General features: G+C 48.7%; 1 protein-coding gene across 1 annotated transcript in view; it reads right to left on the bottom strand.

Moving 5' to 3' along the window:
• The window catches only part of NR6A1 (nuclear receptor subfamily 6 group A member 1), a 46,386-nt gene that overhangs the window by 11,429 nt on the left and 9,014 nt on the right, over nucleotides 1–25,943 (bottom strand). The window contains 5 exon segments of the mRNA XM_083423087.1: nucleotides 6,044–6,298; nucleotides 6,737–6,967; nucleotides 13,458–13,615; nucleotides 16,436–16,491; nucleotides 21,107–21,337. Of these exon segments, the coding sequence (XP_083279213.1) occupies nucleotides 6,044–6,298; nucleotides 6,737–6,967; nucleotides 13,458–13,615; nucleotides 16,436–16,491; nucleotides 21,107–21,337 (931 nt within the window).

Below are 25,943 nucleotides of genomic sequence, written 5' to 3'. Positions count from 1 at the left end.
CCCATGTTCCATATTCCTTGTTTACTATTTCTGACTGGAATATTGAGTCCTTATCTGCATAACCACATTCTTTTACATCTTTCCTGAACATTTCAATTGTTTGATAATAATGTAGCCAATCATATACATGTTTTTTAACCTGTTCGTATGGTTTCATTTTCCATTTTCCTCCCTCTTTAAATAGCAGTTGGCCATATGTGGTCCAATTGCCTCTCATATTAGTTTTCTTTACACTCATGACTTCTAGAGGGGATAACCAGTGTGGTACTCTAGGTTCCAATAGGTTTTTATACCTATCCCATACTTCAATTAAGGGGTCTCTGAAGATGTGGTTCTCAAAACCTTTATGCACTTTCTTTTTATCCCTCCACAAATACGCGTGCCATCCAAATCTATTATCGTATCCTTCTAAGTCCAACAGTTCCTTATTGTCTAATTTTATCCATTCTTTCAACCAGCAAAGGCATGATGCCTCATAGTATAATTTCAGATCAGGCAGGGCAAAGCCTCCTCTTCCTCTTACATCTGTTAGTAGTTTAAAAATTGAATTCTCGGCTTTTTGCCCTGCCATATATACCTTGAGATCGCTCTTTGCCATTCTTTGAAAAGTCTGACCCCCTTAATAATAGGAATAGTCTGAAATAGAAATAACATTCTTGGCAACACGTTCATCTTAATTGTAGATATTCTTCCCCAAAATGATAGTTTCATTCTTCCCCACACCTCCAGGTCCTTTCTTAGAGGCCCCCCGGTTTTGATCCTCTTTAGCCTCGCCCTAGACTGGACACGGAACAACCAATTGATTCAAAATTGGGAAAGGAGTAGCCCCAAACAAAACTTGAACCAATTTTTTTTACAATTTAGGCAGAATATTTGGACTAATGGACAAGTATTTGTATAATCTGGAACATTTAATGTGATTTCCCAGTAGTGAGAGCTGGACCATCAAGAAGGCTGATCACCAAAGAATTGATGCTTTTGAATTATGGTGCTGGAGGAGACTCTTGAGAGTCTCCTGGACTGCAAGAAGATCAGACCAACCATTCTGAAGGAAATCAGCCCTGAGTGCTCACTGGAAGGACAGATCCTTTTTTTAAAAAAAATAATATTTATTAAGTTTTCCACAAATACAAAAACCAAACTGCAGAAACAAAAAGGTAGAAATAATGAAAAGAAAGAAAAAAAAGAAAAAAGCAAATACCCCAAAAAACATAGTAGAAACCCCCTTCCCCACTCCACCAACACAAAAATTAGGCAAAAAACAAGAACATTCAAAACAAAGAAAAATTCCACCTTTCCACATCCATCTTTCATAACTCACTTTCTCGGCTTCCTCCCACCTCCCTCTTTGTATTCCAGTTGTTAATCGAGTCAGCAAATTCCTTCCAACTTTCACTGCTTATACTTATTTACCTTAGTCCCTTTAAACCTTATTTCCTCATCAACATCACCAAGTAGATAAACATCTATAGAATAAGATTATCCAAACCTTAATTCACTAGATAACAAAGAAAAAGAAAGAAATAACCTTAATCCTAATATCATATACCCTTATATCCTAGTGTCTTAATTCTTTATCTTATTTCACTAGAACCAGATAACATCCCTCCATCCTCCCCCAAAGGTTCTTGATCAAACAATGTTACGGTAAAATATTACTTAAAAGATTCCCAATTTATCCCACCATCTCTTCCCCCCGATTCCGGGTTCTGCCAATCCTTTTTACAAATTCTAGAGTCTTTCCTGTCTTCAAGATAATTCTCTCATCCTGGTTCTCTTATATCCGAGGCTTTCAAATCATCTCCCTGGGCTGTCTGCAAGTTCTTTTTCCAGCCTGAAATTGAGTCCCAGAGAGGTTTTTCCCCAACGTCCCCTTTATTCCTCTTCAGCACGCTTGCCCAGACTCCATATTTCAACTTATAGGCCAGAAAGTGATCCAAAGCGTACTCCACACTCTCTTCAAAATTACTGAAGTTCATTTTTCCAAACTTTCCCTCAGAGCCACCCTCCAAAACGTAGCTCATCAATTCTGCATCACTCAATCCACGTGGGGTACTGCCTCTCCAAGTCTGTCCTTCAGTCTTCATGATCTCAGAATTAAATTTGTGACCATCAATTTGAGGCACTGTTGCTGTAAATTCCACATAAAATTTCTCTTGCAGAAACAGAGCCGGTTCTATTTGTTCCATCTTCTTCTCCAATACACGTCCTTGCGAAGTTGATTCCGCTTCTCGAACCACATCTGTTGATTTACCTTTCTGTGCCAAGATATATGCATTTTTTTTCAGTTCAGAGATGCCCAGTTCAAGAATGCTCACTTTTTAAAAAACTTGTTCCAGCAGAGCTGTTATTTTTTCAGCCATATTCCCAGGCTTGTTTTTCCCAGTGTTATCTTACTCTTCAAGGTCTCAGCCTCTTGTCTGCAGGCTGCAGTCTGCATGGAATTTTCCGTCCAAAAATGTAACAGTCACAAACACCTTTCTGCAACACTCTGCCATAGTTTCCTTTTGTTATTTTCCATTCAGATTTCAGTTACAGTTACAGTTCCACTCTCTGATCCTTCTTCCAAAAAGATATAGTCCATTCCTCCGTTGTTATTATTTTTTTAATTATAAAGCTTTTTTTTCCTTTTGACAGCCCGGTCCCGGGCTCGAGACGGTAGTAAATTAGGTCGATTTTTACTGTCCTGCAGGTCAATAGTCCATCAAGAAATCTCCCCCTCTTCCCCTGCTTCCGAGGGGGATTTCAAAAAACTTAGATGATGAAGATTTTTACTTTACAAAGCGCTTTTCAAAGGCTCCAGCTTATATCGATTTTGCTTTGATCTTTCTACAAAGCGGAAGGTGGCCTTCCTGTTTAAACCTTCCGTTCAAGTGCCGAATTCCAATAAATTTATAATCCAATTCCGTTACTTACGAAATTTAATTAAGTCTGAATGTCCACAGGAAAGGCTGGCGCTTTCTGGCAACAGCTGTGTGGCTTCACTCCCCGAAAACAGCGATTGATTCGATGTGCCGCGCCACTCACCCCACGTCACTCCGGAGCCCCGAAACCGGGTCTCCCCGCGAGTAGGGGAGGCGCTGGAGGCACGTGCCGAATCCCAAGCCCACGGTCTTCCTCCAACCGTGGTTTTTTGCGGGTCTCCGCCTCGCCGTGGCGGTCAGACCCTTCTTTCCAGAGAGCGGTCTCCTCCGAGACGGAGGAAATCCGCCATTGCTCAGGCGCGCCAACCCGGAAGCCCCTGGAAGGACAGATCCTGAAGCTGAGGCTCCAAGACTTTGGCCACCTCATGAGAGGAAAGAGAAGACCTTGATGTTGGCAAAGATGGAGGGCACATGGAGAAGGGGACGACAGAGGACGAGATGGTTGGACAGTGTTCTCGAAGCTACCAGTATGAGTTTGACCAAACTGTGGGAGGCAGTGGAAGACAGGAGGGCCTGGCGTGCTCTGGTCCAGGGGGTCACAAAGAGTCGGACACGACTCAACAACAACAACAACAATGTGATTTGCTTGGATGGTTAAAATGGGAAACTTAATAAAAATGATTTTAAAAAAATGAAAAAATTGGAAAAGGAGTAGAACCAAGCTGTACATTTGTCTACCTGCTTATTTAAATTATATACAGAATTCATCACGCAAAGGCTGGACTGGATGAAGCCCAAGCCGGAAGAAATATCAACAACCTCAGATATGCAGATGACACAACTTTGATGGCAGAAAGCGAGGAGGGATTAAAGGACCCTTTAATGAGGGTGAAAGAGGAAGTGCAAAATATGGTTTGAAGCTCAACATCAAAAAACCGAAGATCATGGCCGCTGGTCCCATCACCTCCTGGCAATTAGAAGAGGAAGAAATGGAGGCAGTGAGAAATTTTACTTTCTTGGATTCCACGATCACTGCAGATGATGACAGCAGTCATGAAATTAAAAGAAGCCTGCTTCTTGGGAGAAAGGCGATGGCAAACCTAGACAGCATCTTAAAAAGCAGAGACGTCACTTTGCCGACAAAGGTCCGTATAGTTCAAGCTATAGTTTTCCCAGTAGTGATGAATGGAAGTGAGAGCTGGACCATAAAGAAGGCCGATCACCAAAGATTCTTACATTGGTGAAGAAGATTTAAAGACTTTGCCATTTGCAATTTCTGCCTATAAATAGTGTTTAGCGCCATTGTTATTGGCCATCACGTTGCATTATTTTGTTCGGCTCGTCCATATTGCAACACAGGGCTGTTTATGGATTACTGGCGAGACTTTCCCGAGCGGCGTCCTGATGCAACGCCGGACCCGAAACGAGACGGGGCAGGTCTCAATGCTTAGATTGACTTTAGTTTGTTTCTATAATTTTTTTCTTTTTAAAAATAATAATTTCTAATGAATGGTTTTCTGTTACCAAAAACAAGACAACCATACCACCACTAAATATAATTTAAGAAAAAAACATGACGTACATCAATATTGAGCTGGTTACTTGTTATCTACCATCTTATTTCCTCCCAAACCTTCCATACGAAAACACACATATGTACACACACACACACACAAAATGATAATAATGAAAGGAAATATCCCCCCCCTTTTATCTTACAAAACCCTTTCTTCAACTTTGACTTCCCATCAAGTCCCTTTGCATATATTTAATCTCACAACCGTATGTACACCAAACAATAAACCTTTCTATATCAATTTTCCAACCCGTTCTGAAAACATAATAAATCCTTAATTGTTGTCCACCTTTAGTTCCTTTATCACTCGAATGCCAGCACCGAGTCAAAACTATTCTTGTATTTTTGAACCTATAATTTTCTACAACTCCGTTCAATATCATTTTTATTCCCCCCCCTAAACTTTTACCAATCCCACCCATTGTTTGAACAAGATGGCATGTCTCTTTAAAAATAAAATTTCACCCTCTATTATATAAACCTGTGATTGGAAACACCCAGTATTAGTCTTTAACATCAGCAGTAACATCTAGACCATGGGAGCATTTCAGCCCCGTTCTTGAGTCTGTTTAAAATCTAAAACGGCTTTATCTTGTATTCCTTTCTTTGAATTTGTGCCATTTCGGTTTTTAAACCCGTTTTTTAAAAGCAGCACTAGAATTAACCTTTATTACTGTACTTTGCTTTCTTCAAGCTGGGCTTTGTTTAAAAAATGCCATTTAGCTTTTTTGTAAATTCAGTATCGGAAACTGCATTTTTTGAGTCCTCAATCCTTTATTACTGTGTTTTGCTTTACCTGGGGGGGTCGAGCCAAGATTATAATACTTCAGAATTTTGGGCAGCTATCCCTGAAGCCTTCGGAGCGCAGCTGGAGTTGCTTTTGCTCAAGCCAAGGAGAGTCTTGCTCTCCTGGCTTCAGCAAAAGGAACCCAAAGCCTTCGGAGCGTCTTATAGAGTGAAAAATACGGTAGCCCTATTTAAGAGAGCCAAGCAGTAGTAATAAGAAATTGAGGAGTCAGCTATAAAAATTCTAGTATAGCCTTTATAAAAAGGTTTTAGGAAAAACTTACAAAGGAATACAAGATAAGCTGTTTAAGTTTCAAAGAAACTCAAAAACAGGGCTGAAAAGCTCCTGAAAAGCTGCTGATGTTAAAGACTGGTACAGGGAGTTTCCAATCACAGGTTTTTATACTGTAAGGCAAAATAATTTTTAAAGGGACAGACCATCTAGTTCAAACAAAGGGTGGGATTGCTAAGATTTGTAAAGAATAACCAGAATAATATTAAATAGAGTTGTAAGAAATTATTACAAGAAGGAACGAAAGTCGATATAAGAATTGAGACCTGACGGAATTAAGGAACCAAATCTAAAAATCCAATACGTTCCTTTCCGTAGCAATTTCTTTCTCAAAATATCTGCATTTATCTCAGGAGTTTGAGGTTTATAAATGATCAACCATCTGAAATCCATTGCCTTACGTTTAGCTTCTAAGAAGTGAGATGTAAGAGGTGCTTCCGTAACGTAACGTTCTGTAAAGGTAATGTTTCTGTGCCATTTCTCAGTTCCGCGACTGTCTCCCCCCCCCCCGCCCATCAGCCTCACCTGTGGAGCTCCTCGTCGGACGGGGAGTACTTGGCGGTGACATCAGCCAGGTCTCCGAAAATCTGCTGGCCATAGACGGTCAGCGAGGAGAGGAGGACCAGCTCCTGCCAGGTGGAGCCCAGGAGACAGGTGTAGTCCTTGATGGACAGCTCGCCAAAGAAGGGCAACTTCTTGACCCAGGCGATCTGGCGGAAAAGGAGCTCATCGGCCAGGCGGCACAGCAGCGCAAAGAGCTCCGACTGGGTCACCTTGTACCTGCGGGAGGGAGAGCGGTAAGGGGACCAAAGCGAGTGCCGGTTATGGGCCCGCCTGCCGACGTTGCGTTCGCACCATTTAATACCACCCCTCCGTGGGTTTCTTTTTCACGGGTCTGCTTTGCCTTTTTTAAAGGACACAGGTGGTGCTGTGGGTTAAATCACTGAGCCTAGGGCGGTCGGTTCGAATCCCCGTCACGGGGCAAGCGACTGTCGCTCAGTCCCTGCTCCCGCCAACCTAGTAGATTGAAAGCACATCAAAAGTGCAAGTGGATCAATAGGTCCCGCTCCGGAGGGAAGGTAAACAGCATCGCCGTGCGCTGCTCCAGTTTGCCAGAAGCGGCTTTGTCCATCCCCACACCACCCCCCGTGTGACAAGGCTCCCCACTGTGCTGCTCTGAGGGGCCACCAGCGGGCAGAAAGGGGGTGCGCCACTCACCCGTCTTCAATGAGCATGGGGGTGCTGAGGGGGTCCAGGTCCTCGGCCGAGACCAGCTGGCTGATGAGGAGAGCGGGGCCCTGGGGGTCGAGGCTCCGGGGGGGCGGGGGCAGCAGGGTCGAGTGCGCTGGGCAGCTCTGAAGGTGCGGGAGGTATTGGTAGGGGGCAGGCCCCGAGGCCCCCAGGTATGGATCCCTGAGTGCAGCAAATCCGTTCAGCTCAACAGATCTGCTGGAAGAGGCAAGGCGAGGGTTAAGAGGCAGGGGAAGGGGGGCGCAGGAAATGGAAGGGGGGCGGGTCCAGAGCTTCCACCATTCCATGCCATGATTGATTGTTTGATTGAATCAACATATCACCCTATGCCAACGATGGCCAGACTTGGCGATGTTTGGGGACTACAATTCCCATCATCCCTGTCCTGGGAGCTAGCGATGATGAGAGTCAAATATGGCCTTCCGGCTGTTTGGGGACTACAATTCCCATCATCCCTGACCACTGCTCCTGGGAGCTAGGGATGATAGGAGTCAAACGTGGCCCTCCAGCTGTTTGGGGACTACAATTCCCATCATCCCTGACCCACTGGTCCTGCGAGCGAGGGATGATGGGCGTTGTAGTCCAGACAACAGCTGGAGGGCATCTGGCCCACAGTGCCATACACGGCTCACGAAGCAAAATCAAAATATAAAACTGCATTTATATTCAGTGTTAGCCGCCCTGAACCCGGTCTCTGTTTGGGGACTACAATTCCCATCATCCCTGACCACTGTTCCTGGGAGCTAGGGATGATGGGAGTCAAACGTGGCCCTCTAGCTGTTTGGGGACTACAATTCCCATCATCCCTGACCACTGTTCCTGGGAGCTAGGGATGATGGGAGTCAAACGTGGCCCTCTAGCTGTTTGGGGACTACAATTCCCATCATCCCTGACCACTGTTCCTGGGAGCTAGGGATGATGGGAGTCAAACGGGACCCTCTAGCTGTTTGGGGACTACATTTCCCATCATCCCTGACCACTGTTCCTGGGAGCTAGGGATGATGGGAGTCAAACATGGCCCTCTAGCTGTTTGGGGACTACAATTCCCATCATCCCTGACCACTGTTCCTGGGAGCTAGGGATGATGGGAGTCAAACGGGACCCTCTAGCTGTTTGGGGACTACATTTCCCATCATCCCTGACCACTGTTCCTGGGAGCTAGGGATGATGGGAGTCAAACGTGGCCCTCTAGCTGTTTGGGGACTACAATTCCCATCATCCCTGACCACTGTTCCTGGGAGCTAGCGATGATGGGAGACAAAGGTGGCCCTCTAGCTGTTTGGGGACTACATTTCCCATCATCCCTGACCACTGTTCCTGGGAGCTAGCGATAATGGGAGTCAAACGTGGCCCTCTAGCTGTTTGGGGACTACATTTCCCATCATCCCTGACCACTGTTCCTGAGAGCTAGCGATGATGGGAGTCAAACGTGGCCCTCTAGCTGTTTGGGGACTACAATTCCCATCATCCCTGACCACTGGTCCTAAGAGCGAGGGATGATGGGAGTCGTAGTCCAGACAACATCTGGAGGGCATCTGGCCCGCAGTGCCATATACGGTTCACGAAGCAAAAAAAAATAATATAAAACTACATTTATACTCAGTGTTAACAGCCCTGAACCCGGTCTCTGTTTGGGGACTACATTTCCCATCATCCCTGACCACTGTTCCTGGGAGCTAGCGATGATGGGAGTCAAACGGGACCCTCTAGCTGTTTGGGGACTACATTTCCCATCATCCCTGACCACTGTTCCTGGGAGCTAGGGATGATGGGAGTCAAACATGGCCCTCTAGCTGTTTGGGGACTACATTACCCATCATCCCTGACCACAGCTCCTGGGAGCTAGCGATGATGGGAGTCAAACGTGGCCCTCTAGCTGTTTGGGGACTACAATTCCCATCATCCCTGACCACAGCTCCTGGGAGCTAGCGATGATGGGAGTCAAACGGGACCCTCTAGCTGTTTGGGGACTACATTTCCCATCATCCTGGGAGCTAGGGATGATAGGAGTCAAACGTGGCCCTCTAGCTGTTTGGGGACTACATTTCCCATCATCCCTGACCACTGTTCCTGGGAGCTAGGGATGATGGGAGTCAAACATGGCCCTCTAGCTGTTTGGGGACTACAATTCCCATCATCCCTGACCACAGTTCCTGGGAGCTAGGGATGATGGGAGTCAAACGTGGCCCTCTAGCTGTTTGGGGACTACAATTCCCATCATCCCTGACCACAGCTCCTGGGAGCTAGCGATGATGGGAGTCAAACATGGCCCTCTAGCTGTTTGGGGACTACAACTCCCATCATCCCTGACCACTGTTCCTGGGAGCTAGGGATGATGGGAGTCAAACGTGGCCCTCTAGCTGTTTGGGGACTACAATTCCCATCATCCCTGACCACAGCTCCTGGGAGCTAGCGATGATGGGAGTCAAACGTGGCCCTCTAGCTGTTTGGGGACTACAGTTCCCACCATCCCTGACCCACTGGTCCAAAGAGCGAGGGATGATGGGCGTTGTAGTCCAGACAACAGCTGGAGGGCATCTGGCCCACAGTGCCATACACGGCTCACGAAGCAAAAGCAAAATATAAAACTGCATTTATATTCAGTGTTAACCGCCCTGAACCCGGTCTCTGTTTGGGGACTACATTTCCCATCATCCCTGACCACTGTTCCTGGGAGCTAGCGATGATGGGAGTCAAATGTGGCCCTCTAGCTGTTTGGGGACTACATTTCCCATCATCCCTGACCACTGTTCCTGGGAGCTAGCGATGATGGGAGTCAAACGTGGCCCTCTAGCTGTTTGGGGACTACATTTCCCATCATCCCTGACCACTGTTCCTGGGAGCTAGGGATGATGGGAGTCAAACATGGCCCTCTAGCTGTTTGGGGACTACAATTCCCATCATCCCTGACCCACTGGTCCAAAGAGCGAGGGATGATGGGAGTCAAACGTGGCCCCCTAGCTGTTTGGGGACTACATTTCCCATCATCCCTGACCACTGTTCCTGGGAGCTAGGGATGATGGGAGTCAAACATGGCCCTCTAGCTGTTTGGGGACTACAATTCCCATCATCCCTGACCACTGTTCCTGGGAGCTAGGGATGATGGGAGTCAAACATGGCCCTCTAGCTGTTTGGGGACTACAATTCCCATCATTCCTGACCACTGTTCCTGGGAGCTAACGATGATGGGAGTCAAACGTGGCCCTCTAGCTGTTTGGGGACTACAATTCCCATCATCCCTGACCACAGCTCCTGGGAGCTAGCGATGATGGGAGTCAAACGTGGCCCTCTAGCTGTTTGGGGACTACAGTTCCCACCATCCCTGACCCACTGGTCCTAAGAGCGAAGGATGATGGGCGTTGTAGTCCAGACAACAGCTGGAGGGCATCTGGCCCACAGTGCCATATACGGCTCATAAAGCAAAATCAAAATATAAAAATATTTATATTCAGTGTTAACCGCCCTGAACCCGGTCTCTGTTTGGGGACTACATTTCCCATCATCCCTGACCACTGTTCCTGGGAGCTAGCGATGATGGGAGTCAAAAGTGGCCCTCTAGCTGTTTGGGGACTACAATTCCCATCATCCCCGACCACAGCTCCTGGGAGCTAGGGATGATGGGAGTCAAACGTGGCCCTCTAGCTATTTGGGGACTACATTTCCCATCATCCCTGACCACTGTTCCTGGGAGCTAGGGATGATGGGAGTCAAACATGGCCCTCTAGCTGTTTGGGGACTACAATTCCCATCATCCCTGACCACAGCTCCTGGGAGCTAGCGATGATGGGAGTCAAACGTGGCCCTCTAGCTGTTTGGGGACTACAATTCCCATCATCCCTGACCACAGCTCCTGGGAGCTAGGGATGATGGGAGTCAAACGTGGCACTCTAGCTATTTGGGGACTACAATTCCCATCATCCCTGACCACTGTTCCTGGGAGCTAACGATGATGGGAGTCAAACATGGCCCTCTAGCTGTTTGGGGACTACAATTCCCTTCATCCCCGACCACAGCTCCTGGGAGCTAGGGATGATGGGAGTCAAACGTGGCACTCTAGCTATTTGGGGACTACATTTCCCATCATCCCTGACCACTGTTCCTGGGAGCTAGGGATGATGGGAGTCAAACATGGCCCTCTAGCTGTTTGGGGACTACAATTCCCATCATCCCTGACCACAGCTCCTGGGAGCTAGCGATGATGGGAGTCAAACGTGGCCCTCTAGCTGTTTGGGGACTACAATTCCCATCATCCCTGACCACTGTTCCTGGGAGCTAGGGATGATGGGAGTCAAACGTGGCCCTCTAGCTGTTTGGGGACTACAATTCCCATCATCCCTGACCACTGTTCCTGGGAGCTAACGATGATGGGAGTCAAACATGGCCCTCTAGCTGTCTGGGGACTACATTTCCCATCATCCCTGACCACTGGTCCTACGAGCTAGGGATGATGGGAGTCAAACGTGGCCTTCTAGCTGTTTGGGGACTACAATTCCCATCATCCCTGACCACAGCTCCTGGGAGCTAGGGATGATGGGAGTCAAACATGGCCCTCTAGCTGTTTGGGGACTACAATTCCCATCATCCCTGACCACAGCTCCTGGGAGCTAGCGATGATGGGAGTCAAACGTGGCCCTCTAGCTGTTTGGGGACTACAGTTCCCACCATCCCTGACCCACTGGTCCAAAGAGCAAGGGATGATGGGCGTTGTAGTCCAGACAACAGCTGGAGGGCATCTGGCCCACAGTGCCATACACGGCTCACGAAGCAAAAGCAAAATATAAAACTGCATTTATATTCAGTGTTAGCCGCCCTGAACCCGGTCTCTGTTTGGGGACTACATTTCCCATCATCCCTGACCACTGTTCCTGGGAGCTAACGATGATGGGAGTCAAACATGGCCCTCTAGCTGTTTGGGGACTACAATTCCCATCATCCCTGACCACTGTTCCTGGGAGCTAGCGATGATGGGAGTCAAACATGGCCCTCTAGCTGTTTGGGGACTACAATTCCCATCATCCCTGACCACTGTTCCTGGGAGCTAGGGATGATGGGACTCAAACGTGGCCCTCTAGCTGTTTGGGGACTACAATTCCCATCATCCCTGACCACTGTCCCTGGGAGCTAGGGATGATGGGAGTCAAACGTGGCCCTCTAGCTGTTTGGGGACTACAATTCCCATCATCCCTGACCACAGCTCCTGGGAGCTAGCGATGATGGGAGTCAAACGTGGCCCTCTAGCTGTTTGGGGACTACAGCTCCCATCATCCCTGACCCACTGGTCCTGCGAGCGAGGGATGATGGGCGTTGTAGTCCAGACAGCAGCTGGAGGGCATCTGGCCCACAGTGCCATACACGGCTCATGAAGCAAAAGCAAAACATAAAACTGCATTTATATTCAGTGTTAACCGCCCTGAACCCGGTCTCTGTTTGGGGACTACATTTCCCATCATCCTGGGAGTTAGGGATGATGGGAGTTGTAGTCCAGAAAAGAGCTGGACGGCCACAGCTCCTGGGAGCTAGCGATGATGGGAGTCAAACGTGGCCCTCTAGCTGTTTGGGGACTACAATTCCCATCATCCCTGACCACTGTTCCTGGGAGCTAGCGATGATGGGAGTCAAACGTGGCCCTCTAGCTGTTTGGGGACTACATTACCCATCATCCCTGACCACTGGTCCTATGAGCTAGGGATGATGGGAGTCAAACGTGGCCCTATAGCTGTTTGGGGACTACAATTCCCACCATCCCTGACCCACTGGTCCTGTAAGAGAGGTATGATGGGAGTTGTAGTCCAGACAACAGCTGGAGGGCATCTGCATTTATATTCAGTGTTAGCCGCCCTGAACCCGGTCTCGGTTTGGGGACTACAATTCCCATCATCCCTGACCACTGCTCCTGGGAGCTAGGGATGATGGGCGTTGTAGTCCAGACAACAGCTGGAGGGCATCTGGCCCGCAGTGCCATATACGGTTCACGAAGCAAAATCAAAATATAAAACTGCATTTATATTCAGTGTTAGCCGCCCTGAACCCCGTCTTGGCTGGGGCATAAATAAAAATTTAATATTTATTATTATAGAATTATTATTATATTTACTAGTGGGTTTATATATTATAAACCCAAAACGTTAGCGCCGTAATTTGTTATTTCCCCGGCCCCTATGGGCAGCCCCATGTAATCAGCATAAAAACATATATTAATAATAATAATAAAAATTTCTTTATACCCCGCCCTCCCCAGCCACGGCCGGGCTCAGAGCGGCTTGCAAGCAATAATAAAAACAAGATGAATGATTACAACTTAAAAACAAAAGTAAAATACAACATTAAAATAATGGAACATTAAAATATTAAAATGTAGCCTCATCGCAGCCTAATCAACAGGAAAACCCCCCAAACCCCCACTTTATTAATTATTATTAACAATAATCTATATAAAACCACAAAATACCTAATCAAAATAAAAACGACCCGATAGCCCTCCCGAAACCCACTGGAGCATCTTCCCCCAGCCCCCCACCTTGAGGACGGTAATCGAGACCCCCGGGTACATAAGTTTAATAAATTATGGTAATAATCAACGTGCCGATTGCACCCTGGTAGGCTGCCGGTCCTGAGTGCGAGAACTGCCTCCCCCGGCTCCCCCTCTCGTCCGGCCCCAGACCCTTTCCCCGCGCCCCCAGCGTCCCACCTTGACGACGGCGTTGAGACGGGCGAGGGCTGGTTGCTCTCGGAGACCCCATTTCCAGGGGAGCTGTTGTCGCTGTCTCCGTTGTTGCTCCACGAGATGTTGGCCTCGCCTTCGAATTCCTGCCCGGACATGATCCTCTCGATCTCCTCCTCAGAGATCTGCGCAGAGTGGGGAGAAGCAGAGAAGGAGAAGGGACCCCTCCCAGGCTCAAGCAGCCCTCTCCGCGGCCAGCGAGCCGAAGGGAAGAAGGGGTTCTCAGGGCGGCACCCGCTACTGCGCCACGCAGCTCCCTGCCAGCCTCTGAGCTGCTACCCTGCCGTCCCCTTTGCTGGTGGCGGAGTGAGGTGCGCTCAGCGCTCAGCCGAGAACACCCTCTGCCAGAAGGCTCCTCCTCCTCCTCTTCCACCAGTCAGCTCAAGTGGGTTTTTATTCCAGCAACAGCCTTGAAAGGGCCTTAGCAACGCCCGAGGACATCCTGTTCCAGAAAGCTCCTCCTGTTCTTGCACCTGTCGCCTCAAGCGGGATTTTAATCTAGCAACGGCCTTGCAAGGGCCTTAGCAACGTACTTCGGGCACTGTGAGGCTCTTGCAGCAAAACTACATATATATATATATAGCACCTGGTTTTTGGAGGAGGAAAACAAGGAAAAAAATACTCTGAATCTCAGAAGCCAGAAGCTGCGCAGTGAAAGCAGCGACCCCTCTTGCTGTTCTGGCTTCTGGGATAGCTGCTCAGCCTGCATTCGCTCCATACGATGCTCACACATTTCCCCTTACTTTTTAGGAGGGAAAAAGTGAGTCTTATAGAGCAAAAAATATGGGGTGTGTATATATATAGAGAGAGAGAGAGTTTTGCTGCAACAACCTTACAATGTCCCAAGGGTAATCGCATGATTATTTTCTGCCAGGAACTGGCTTTTTGGGGGGCTGCTTATCTACAAATATACAGCCATACTGTTACAGCCACTTCAGGTTGCGTTTTTTCGGGTTGCAGACCACCGGAAGCCGGAAGTACTGGAACGAGTTACTTCCGGGTTTCGGCACTCGCGCAGGTGCGGAAGTGCTAAATCACACTTTGCGCATGCACAGAAGTGCCGAATCGCAACCCGCGCAGACGCTGCAGCTTGCGAACGGATCACATTCACAACCCGAGCGTCCACTATATAGTTTTTTCTGCCGGGAACTGGCTGTTTTGGGGGCCGCTTATCTACAAATAACATTTCTTACAGATTTTTAAACGATGCTTTTCTGCTAGCGTGCGGCTAAAAACACAGAACAGAAATTCGAATCCCTTTCATGGAAATGAATTCTCTCCCCTGATCGCTCCAAAAATTGCAGGCCCCCATCAGCTCAGACGTTTCCCAGGAAAAAGGGGGCAGCCGGACCACCTCTCTGGGGACCCCCGTTACCTGGATTCTCCAGCCATGCCTTGTGGGGAGAATCCGCGGCCAGAGACTCCCCAAAGGTGCCGTTGCACATTGCCGCCACGGCCCCCATCCCCGGAAAAAGACCGCAGCCTGGCATGAGCCTTTGGGCGCCTTCTCTTGGCCAGGACCTAAACTGCCCGGCGTTTCGCAAGACCTCTCCGGGCAAGTCACCCCACCCGCCAAGCGGACGTTCCCCGGGCGGCTTCGGAAACTGCGGCACAGCCAGCTTTCCGGAGGGCTCGGCACGGACCAAAGGGCTGGTGCTGGCTTTGGGAGGAGCAGCTCCCGGGGGGCTGGCTGGGGCGGGCAAGGGCGGCAGGACTGGGAGGCAGGAGCGCCGACGCGGCCCAAAGTCTGGCCGCCAGCAGCGTTCTGGAAAAGGGCGCCCTCCCCGACCCAAGCGCACACAAAAACGGGGGGAGGCGGCGAGAAAATGTGCCAACCGGGGAAGGCTTGGTGCTCTCCTGTGGCCCTCCCGATGTTGGGGCCTACAACTCCCAGAATCCCTAGCTTACGGGAGCAGCAGCAAGGGAGGATGGGAATTGTAGTCCCAAACTGTGCTGCCAAATACAGCAGTTTTTTCCAAGGAGATCAGGACAAAAGGGATGAGGAGGTGGAAGAGGAACCAAAACAGTTTTATTAACAAATAAATGGAAGATGGAATTAAGGATGAACAACCGATCTTCTCCCAAAGACGATGGCTCCCGGGCACCCAGGACAGGCACATGAATGGAACCGGGCAAGGGATAAGAACGTTGTCCTGGTTTCTAATCTGTAATTGACTTCCGACTTCTGCTCAATGAATGAAATGAAGACATCCACGACTTCATGAGTTCGAGTTTGCAATCTCTATTGGAGTTTGCAATCCTTGTCAGAATGCGTACTTTTGAATGGATTAGTTTTTGTTCCTATCGACTACTGATTTGCTTTTTTTCTTGGACATCATCAAGGACACCGGGTGTGACTCGTGGTTAGCCCAGGACCCTGAGATGGAATTAATACAGAGCGGCTGAGAGTCTCCCTGCAGCCGGCACTTGCGACACAGGAGAGCCCAATCCTTCGGGTGAGGGTCTTCCACCTCTTCTGGACATTTTTATCCTATGCCCGGTTCCGTTCACGCGCCCGTACTGGGTGCCCGGGAACAGTCGACTTTGGGAAAAGATCGGTCGTTCGTCGTTAATTCCGTCTTGGGGTCCGGGGCTGACCATGAGTGACGCCGGATGCCCTGGATGACATCAAGGCAGGCTATAAAAGCCGTAAGGTGGGAGGGGCTTCTACCCAAATCAAAGGACCCGATGGTGGGAGACCCGACGGCTGGGGTCTTTCTCCTGCTGCTCTACCTGGGGGGCTCTGGGCAGCTGAAGGGGAGATTGGGTAGTCCCTGTCGGGTAGGTTTTGTTAATAAAACTGCTTCGCTTCCCCTTCCGCCTCCTCGTTTCCTTTTGTCCCAATAATCCTTGGAAAAAGCTGCTCTATTTGGCAGCACGCGAACATCGGGAGGGCCGAAGGTTTTGGGGGGTGCCTACTTGAGAGAAACCCAACGGCCGCTCACCTGGACAGGTCCGATGCTCTTGTTCCTGCCTCCGGGCATGCCATCTTCGCGAATTGCTTGAAAAACAAGAAGGCAGCGAGAGCAGATGGTTAGGGACAGGCCCACGGGCACCCCGGCCTCCCCCCGCCCGTTGCCACGGGAGGGGCGGGCGGGGTGGGCCACCCGGAAACTGAAGGTCGGGGGTGCCTGATTTAAATGGATAAAAAACCACAAGGGGGGGGGGAGGGAAGCCTAATACGCATTAGCATTGGAAGTCCGTGACCGCGACAAAAACGGAAAATAAACTTATATATATTTTTAATTGTGAAGAAGTTGAAATGGCGCTCAGAGGCGCCAAAGGGAAAGGCCAACAAGCTGGGCTGAAGCAGGAGAGGAAAGACGGGCCGGCAGGCAAGGATCGTTTCCGTGGCACAGGGCCCATAATTCCCAGATTCCAGTTGATCCGGCCAACGGATCCTTGGAAGAGAAAGCGGAGGAAAAGAATGGTGCCTGTAAATTTCAGATTTCCGAAATCCGAGAGTTATGGGCACCATTCTTTCACGCCGGTTTCTCTCCCGAGGATCTGTTGGCCGGATCACCTGAAATTCGAGAGAAATTGGAGCGAAAGAATGATGCCCATAACGCTCAGATTCCGGGGGATCCGGCCAACGGATCCTCGGGAGAGAAAGCAGAACGGAAGAATGATGCCCGTAACTCTTGGATTCTGGGGATCCGGCCAACGGATCCTCGGGAGAGAATTGGAGCAAAAGAATGGTGCCCATAACTCTCAGATTTTGGGTGATCCGGCCAACGGATCCTCAGGAGAGAAAGTGGGGGCGGTTTGGCCTCTGCCTGTGGGCCAGTGATCCAAGCAGGCTCCCCCTAGTGGTTGCGCTCTAGGACTGCGGCTGCTCTCTCCCCAGCCGCTGCTGCCCCCCAATCCTGCGCCCCTCGCCCTTCGGTCGTGGCCAGCACAGCCCTTCGGTCTCAGCCGCAGCGGCAAATGACCCCGCCCAAAAAAGCCCGGCGCCCCGGGAGGGGAGACAATTCACTTCGCAGCCTTTCGCACGCGGCTCCCGATCCCCTGCCCCTTTTTTGCGGGAAGGGGGGGGAACCGCGGCGACAAAACAACGCGTGGGTTTCGCTTCCACGCCACTCCCTGCGAAACGAGCAAGGGCCTCTGGGTTCACATCCAGGACTCGGCTGCAAGGCAAGGGTTTTAAAGCACAATATACAAAGGGGGCACTAATAATGATAATAAAACATTTTATTTATACCCCGCCCTCCCCAGCCAAGGCCGGGCTCTGGACAGCTAACAACCAATAATCAAAGCAAGTGGATTGAAATGCAACTGAAAAAACAAGATTGAAATGCAATGTTAACACATTAATGTTTTAATCGCTAGAGCTAGACAGGGAGCTATACAAAACTCAACTTCTTTTTCAAAACGTTTCAGAGTTTTAAAAGAAAATTGTGCGTAGATGCCACTATCTTTATTTCTTTGGACCTGGAAAAACCTGCTAAAAGGGTCTGGGGGAATCTTTTTTTTTTCTTAGGACCTAGGAAGACCCCTGCTAAAGGAGTTTCTGGGGAATCTTCCTTCCTTCCTTCCTCTAAATTCTCAACAACAGAACCCCCTCGGCAGACGTTAAAAATCCACTTCACACTCCAGCCCGGCCAGATAAAACCAAAGGATCAGTGTCAGGAAATAAGGTTGGGAAAGGGGGGAGAAGGAAAAAAGGAAGCAACATGACAACGTCAAACACAGCAAATATATACCGTGTTTTCCCGTGCATAATCAATAATAATAATAATAATAAATATATACCCCACTCTTCCCGGTTTAAAAACCAGGCTCAGGGCGGCTAACAATAAATACAAAACACTGTGACTTAAAATGTAACTTTAAAAAAGCATATAATACAGTGGTGCCCCGCAAGACGAATGCCTCACAAGACGGAAAACCCGCAAGACGAAAGGGTTTTCCGTCTGCAGAGGCGCTTCGCAAGACGAATTTCCCTATGGGCTTGCTTCGCAAGACGAAAATTGACGAAAATTTTTGAGGTTTTTTTTTTTGCTCCAAAACCCCTTTTTCTGAATCGCTAAGCTGCTAAAAGCATTTTAGCAGCAAAACCGCTAATCCCCCAAGGCTTAAAAAGCCGTTTTTAGCCCTTAAAGTGCCAATAGCGCTAATAGCGCTAATCCGTCAATGGGTTTGCTTCGCAAGACGAAAAAACCACAAGATGAAAAGACTCGCGGAACAGATTCTTTTCGTCTTGCGAGGCACCACTGTACAACATAAATGCAGCATCAATATCAAGAAAATTCAAAAATTCAGGGGTCTTTTTTTTGGGGGGGGGGGAATCTCAGTCCATAGACATCAAATGATCGCCAGGGCTAACCGGCCAAGTTGGTCCTACTAGGGCCAGCGAGGAGACCAGGGAAGAATTTAAATGTGGGGTCTCAGAAAGGGTTTCTTCATAGAAGGATCAGGCTAATTCAAACTGAAGGCCAGGTGTAATAGCTCTGTCCTACAGGCCCTAGTCTCGTGGGACAGAGCGTTCCACCAGGTCAGAGCCACCACTAAAGAGGCCCTGGCCCTGGTGGAGGATAATCTGGCTTCCTTAGGGCCTGCGACCTTTAAGCTATTCTTATTCATAGACATACCAGGAGGGGCAATCCCGTTAAGCATGATGTTCTCTCCTGAATTTTTTGAGCAAAAAAAAGGGGGGGTTAGTCTCCTATGCAGTTTCTGTCGGCAACTTTTGAGGGCCACTGCCCCACCAAAAGAAGCCTCAACAACTTTGAAATCGCCCCAAGGAAGAACTTGGCAACTCTGGTGACCTGAAAAATACACATTTCTTAATTTGGGGCCTTGGTCAAGTATATCGGAAGGAGCGTCTCCACCCCCATCATTCTGCCTGGACGTCCAGCGCAGAGGGCCTTCTGGCTGCTCCCTCGCTGTGAGAAGCCAAGTTACAGGGAACCAGGCAGAGGGCCTTCTCGGTGGTGGTGCCCGCCCTGTGGAACGCCCTCCCGCCGGATGTCCAAGAGAACAACAACTACCAGACTTTGTGAGACATCTGAAGGCAGCCCTGCTTAGGGAAGCTTTGAACGTTTGATGGGTTACGGTATTTTAATCTTTTGTTGGAAGCCGCACAGAGTGGCTGGGAAAGCCCAGCCAGATGGGCGGGGTATCTGTAATAAATTATTATTATCATATATTATCGGGCACAAGAGCAAGGGGCTCCCCAAAGGCCCTGGGGCGAGTCCTCCACAGAGGGCTAGATTAGGAAACTCGGAGGACGTGCGCTGAGCTACCTCCACGCGACGGTCGCCTCCAGACTGAATTATTGCAACTCGCTCTACGTGGGGCTGCCCCTGAGACTGTCAGAGAAACTCCAGCGGGTTCCTCGCCGCGGGATCACATTCACCCGGCTGCACTGGCTCCTGGTGGAGGACAGGAACGGGTTAAAGGTGCTGGTTTTAACCCTTGAAAGCCCTATATGGCCTAGGGCCGCCTCTCCTGGTATGTCCCATGGTCCTCAAACAAAAACATCTTGGAGGTCCCGAGCCACAGGAAGGCTAGGCTGGCCTCGACCAGAGCCATGGCCCCGATCCGGTGGAACACTCCGTCACAAGAGACTAGGGCCCTGCGGGACTTGACATCTTTCCGCAGGGCCTGCAAGACGGAGCTGTTCCACCAGGCCTTTGGCCGAGGCACAGCCTGACCCCCTCCTTTGGCAATCCTCACAGAACTCTAGCCCAATGGTTGCTGTTAATTTGATTTTAGAATGATTTTAGAATGCTGTATGGCTTTACTGTTGTTAGCCGCTCTGAGCCCGGCTTTGGCTGGGGACGGTAGGATAAACCGGTTTTTTCGCTCCATAAGACGCAGCTAGTTTTTAGAGGAGGAAAACAAGGGGGGGGGGAATCTTCTGAATGAAACAGCAGGTGTATGATTTTGGTGGTTCATGCTGTGGCCACAGACATGTGATTTGACGGTGAGTTTGGGGTAGCCCAATGCAAAAATCCTGAGGATCCATGTGGATCCGTGCTTATGGATCCACATTTTTGCACCATTGCAGCTCCAGGAAACAGTGGATGTGTGATATTTTGGGTGTAGGCTGTAGCCATGGACACGCTATGTGATCTGATGGTAAATTTGGGGTGACCCAATGTAAAAATCCTGAGGGTCCATGGGCTTTCATCTCCCCCCCTCCCAGGCAGCCTCCTTTATCGCTAGTCCCTTATCTCTCTCTCCTGATTCCACCGATCAGCTGCTTCCTTTCAACACTCCCTTCTCCCATCCTTTGCCTTAGTGCCTTTCCTTAGCTAGAGCAGTTTTTTGCTCCTCCTTTTTGCCTAATTTCTTTCCTCATTGATTTAGTCTTCCTGTATCCTCTCCTTGCTGTCTTTACCTCCCCCCCCCCCTTCCCAGGCAGCCTCCTTTATTGCTAGCGTCCCTTATCTCGCTTCCGATTGGTGGCTTTGTTTCAACACCCACTTCCCTCTTTCAAAAAAAAGAAAGAAAGAAAGCAGGATCTGCTTTTCGCCCCCCGGTCAATTCGACCATAAGGCGCACAGACATTTCCCCTTACTTTTTAGCGAAAAATACCGTAAATAAGATTTTATTATTATTATTACCACCTCCGGCCCCAGCCCAGCCCCCGGCAATAACGCCCGAGGTACCTTTGCGATTCATGCCCATCTGCAGGCACTTGAGCAGGCGGCAGTACTGGCAGCGGTTGCGCTGCTTGCGGGACATGACGCAGTTCTTGTCGCGGCTGCACCGGTAGACCCTCTTGTTGCAGATGCTGCGCTTGAAGAAGCCCTTGCAGCCCTCGCAGGAGATGATGCCGTAGTGGAGGCCGGTGGCGCGGTCGCCGCAAATCAGGCAGGTGCGCTGCTCTGCCCGGTCGCCTGCAGGGGGGGGGAGGGAGAGGAAACAGCAGCGGGTGAGAGGCGGGGACAAGGACGCAGAGAAACGAAGGGGACATGGGGCAGTTTTAATAATAATAATAATAATAAAATTTATTTCTACCCGGCTCTCCCCAACCAAGACCGGGCTCAGGGCAGCTAACAACCAATAAAAAACAAGTTGATTGAAATGCAACTTAGAAAACAAGATTAAAACACAACGTTAAAATGCAGCCTCATCACAGGAGCACAGCACAGTGTGAACAGCTCAGGGAGAAACAGCAGGATTAGGACATGCTGCAAATCCACATTTGGCCACTGAGGGGCAGTCAAGCATCATATTTGAGGACAATTGCTTGTAAGAACCTTTCAGCAATAGAGGCTAATCAGACTTCCTTAGGGCCTGGGACCTCTAGGGTGTTGCTATTTATGGACCTTAAGGTCCTCTGTGGGGCAGACCAGGAGAGGCGGTCCAGGGACCTCGGTGCCACCGCCTGCGGAAGGGGCCCAGGCGCAGGTTCGAAATGGGCGGCAGGGAGATTCGGTTCAGGGCAGGGGTAGGCAAACGGTCCAGTAGTGCCTTCGAAAGCAACATCCCTATTTTCACAGGAGAAACGTCGGAGGGGATGGCAGAACGTCCCTAGTTTCACGGGAGAAACGTCGGAGGGGATGGCAGAACGTCCCTACTTTCACGGGAGAAACGTCGGAGGGGATGGCAGAACGTCCCTACTTTCACGGGAGAAACGTCGGAGGGGATGATGTGCATTTTTTTAGGGGAGAAATGTCCCAGAACAGGGGTCCCCAAACTTTTTTGCAAGAGGGCCAGATTTGATGACGGGAACGTGTGTGAGGGCCTTTTTTTAGGATCGATGTTGTGGAACTTTTTTTACCATTTTACCCCAAAGTTGTTGACCTTTTCTTGTGGATTTTACCCCATAGTTGAACATCCATATTCCCATGGGAGAAATGTCAAGAGATGTAGGACACCCCTATTTTCATGGGAGAAATGTCGGAAGGGATAGAGCCCGTTCCCTATTTTGATGGGGAAAACGTTGGAGGGTAGGTTGGGATCTATTTTCATGGGAGAAACGTCGGAAGAAATGTTATCTGTATTTTAATGGGAGAAATGTCGGAGGGGATGGAAACTGTCCCTATTTTCATGGGAGGAACGTCGGATGGGATGGCTGAACATCCCTATTTTCATGGGAGAAATGATGGAGGGGACAGTCATAGGATGCCCCTATTTTCACAGGAGAAACTTTGGAAGGGATGGTATCTCTATTTTCACGTGAGAAACGTCGGAGGGGATGGCAGAACATCAAAATGAATTGGGACTCCTTGGCAGGTTTGGAATCAAGAGACACTAATTTATTTGTTAATATAACAGACGGATAATTTGGAGATTTTTACATTTTTATCACACGCAAAGAATAATGTGTGCTAATAAATCAGAAAGAGGAACTGAGTAATAGGGTTATATGTGGGGGAGATGGGAGGGGGAAATACAATTGTTGGAATGATTTGTTCTGTGAAAACAGTTAATAATTTATTTATTTTTACAAAAAAGGGAAAACATCCCTGCAGTGGTACCTCAGGTCAAGTATTTAATTGGTTCCGGAAGTCCGTTCTTAACCTCAAGCATTCTTAACCTGAAGTGGACTTTCCCATTGAAAGTAATGCAAAGTGGATTGACCCATTCCAGACGATGAAAAGCACCCCCTAAAACAGCTAATTTAACACGAGTTTTACTGTCTAACTGGACCACTGATCCATAAAATGAAGACCAATGGTCCAGTTAGACAGTAAAATTCGTGTTAAATTAGCTGTTTTAGGGGGTGCTTTTCATCGTCTGGAATTTCAATTTCAATTTAAATAAGGAGACTGACTTAAAGATCGTTTGAGATGCCAGCAAAGCTGTCCTCAGAGGATTTTTTATACAGTGGTACCTCAGGTTAAGAACTTAATTCGTTCTGGAGGTCTGATCTTAACCTGAAGCACCGTTTTAGTTAATGGGGCCTCCCGCCGCTGCCACACCGCCGCTGCCCGATTTCTGTTCTCATCGTGAAGCAAAGTTCTTAACCTGAGGTACTATTTCTGGGTTAGCGGAGTCTGAAGCATATGTAACCTGAATATATACCACTGTATATTTAAGGGGAAAATGTTGCACAGGACGGCAGCATCCCCCTAAATTCATGCAATAAATTTCGGGGAGAATGAAAAGACACCAATATTTTCGTTGGAGAAACATCAGAGGTGATAGGGTGTCCATGTTTTCACGGAACAAGTGCCAGGATGGGATGATACGGAATAATAATAATAATAATAATAGTAATTTATTATTTATACCCCACTCATCTCCATGTTTTTGCGGAAGAAATGTCAACGTGTATGCTAAAAGGCCTGTGTTTTTAGAAGAGAAATGTCGGAGGGAATAATAATAATGATGATGATGATGATGATGATGATAATAATAATAATAATTTATTCTTTGTACCCCGCCCATCTGGCTGGGTTTCCCCAGCCACTCTGGGCAGCTTCCAACAAAGATTAAAAATACATTAAAATGTCACATGGAAGACACCTCTGTTTCCATGGGAGAAACGTCGGAGGGATTCGAGGACATCACCATCGTCAACATTAAATGGACAGCCGAACTCTGCTACCTTAGTACAAAAAAACCCCACCAACCCTTTGAATGCATTATAAACATGTGACAATAGATGGCGCCATAGACCACAAAACTTTTCCAGGTGAGTTTACTTTGCTGTGGTTTCTTTCCTTAAAACAATTTAATGGTGTTTTTTCTATGCGATTTTACATAGCGGTGGGTTTTCTTTTCTTTTCTTAAAACAAATTAATGGTTTATTTTTTCTGTGCAATTTTACATAGCCTTTTCCCCCTTTTGTTAAAACGAACGAATTTATGGTTTGTTCATGGCAGGGTCCGCCCCCACCCCCCAGTGTGTGTAGATTATTTTAATTGGCATACCGGCCTCAACCTGCAGGTCTCTGGGTGGTTCGCAGAATAAGAATCTCAAAAGACGAAACCGCAAAACGCATAATCGAAAAACTGTGGCGGCGGAAACCCAATAACCCCGGCGCCACCCCATATATATACATATATACAGTATGTGTGTGTGTATGTATGTATATATATATATATATATATATATATATACACACACACACCGTATTTTTCGCTCCATAAGACGAACTTTTTTCCTCTTAAAAACTAAGGGGAAATGTCTGTGCGTCTTACGGAGCGAATGTGTGGTCCTGGGGCTTCCCCAGCCAGCCCGGACAAGCTCAGGGAGCAGCGGACAGGTTGCGCACAGCCTTCCCGCTGTACGCTGAGCCACTCTTTGGGGCTGGCTGGGGATACCCCGGGCTTCCCCCTAAAGGCTCGACAAGCTCAGGCTGCGCACAGCTATGGCAGATGCCAAGACAGCCAGTGGGATGGATCCTGCTCACTGTCTTGGCTTCTTTGCTCTTTGGGGCTGGGGGGGGGGTTGAACCCGGGCTTCCCCCAGCAGCCTCAGAAGCTCTGAGAGAAGCTTGATTACCCCCTCTAAAAACTAGGTGCGTCTTGTGGTCCGGTGCATCCTATAGAGCGAAAAATACGGGGTGTGTGTATGTGTGTGTGTATATACACACACACACACATATAAACACACTACATACACATGTACATATATATGTATGTGTGTGTATATATACACACACACACACACACACACATAAACAACCACACACACACACACACATATATACACACTACACACACACACACACACATATATATATATATATACACACACACACACACGGGACGAGGGTGGCGCTGTGGGTAAAACCTCAGCGCCTAGGACTTGCCGATCGCATGGTCAGCGGTTCGAATCCCCGCGGCGGGGTTCGCTCCCGTCGTTCGGTCCCAGCGCCTGCCAACCTAGCAGTTCGAAAGCACTCCCAGGTGCAAGTAGATAAATAGGGACCGCTTACCAGCGGGAAGGTAAACGGCGTTTCCGTGTGCTGCGCTGGCTCGCCAGATGCAGCTTCGTCACGCTGGCCACGTGACCCGGAAGTGTCTGCAGACAGCGCTGGCTCCCGGCCTATAGAGTGAGATGAGCGCACAACCCTAGAGTCTGGCAAGACTGGCCTGTACGGGCAGGGGTACCTTTACCTTTACCTTTATACACACACACATATATATACACATACACACACACACACACACACACACACACACACAAACACAGATATAGATACATACACACACAAACACAGATATAGATACACACACACACACACACACACACACACATATGCAGTGGTACCTCAGGTTAAGTACTTAATTTGTTCCAGAGGTCCGTACTTAACCTGAAACTGTTCTTAACCTGAAGCACCACTTTAGCTAATGGGGCCTCCTGCTGCTGCCGCACCGCCAGAGCACGATTTCTGTTCTCATCCTGAAGCAAAGTTCTTAACCCGAGGTAATATTGCTGGGTTAGCGGAGTCTGTAACCTGAAGCGTCTGTAACCTGAAGCGTATGTAACCCAAGGTACCACTGTATATACACACACACACGTGTATATGTATGTTTGTGTGTGGAA

The sequence above is a fragment of the Podarcis tiliguerta genome, assembly GCF_965153285.1.
Source record: "Podarcis tiliguerta genome assembly, chromosome: Z".
Taxonomy (NCBI): domain Eukaryota; kingdom Metazoa; phylum Chordata; class Lepidosauria; order Squamata; family Lacertidae; genus Podarcis; species Podarcis tiliguerta.
Note: the sequence above shows the minus strand (reverse complement) of the source record. Positions and strands in the feature narration are given on the sequence as shown.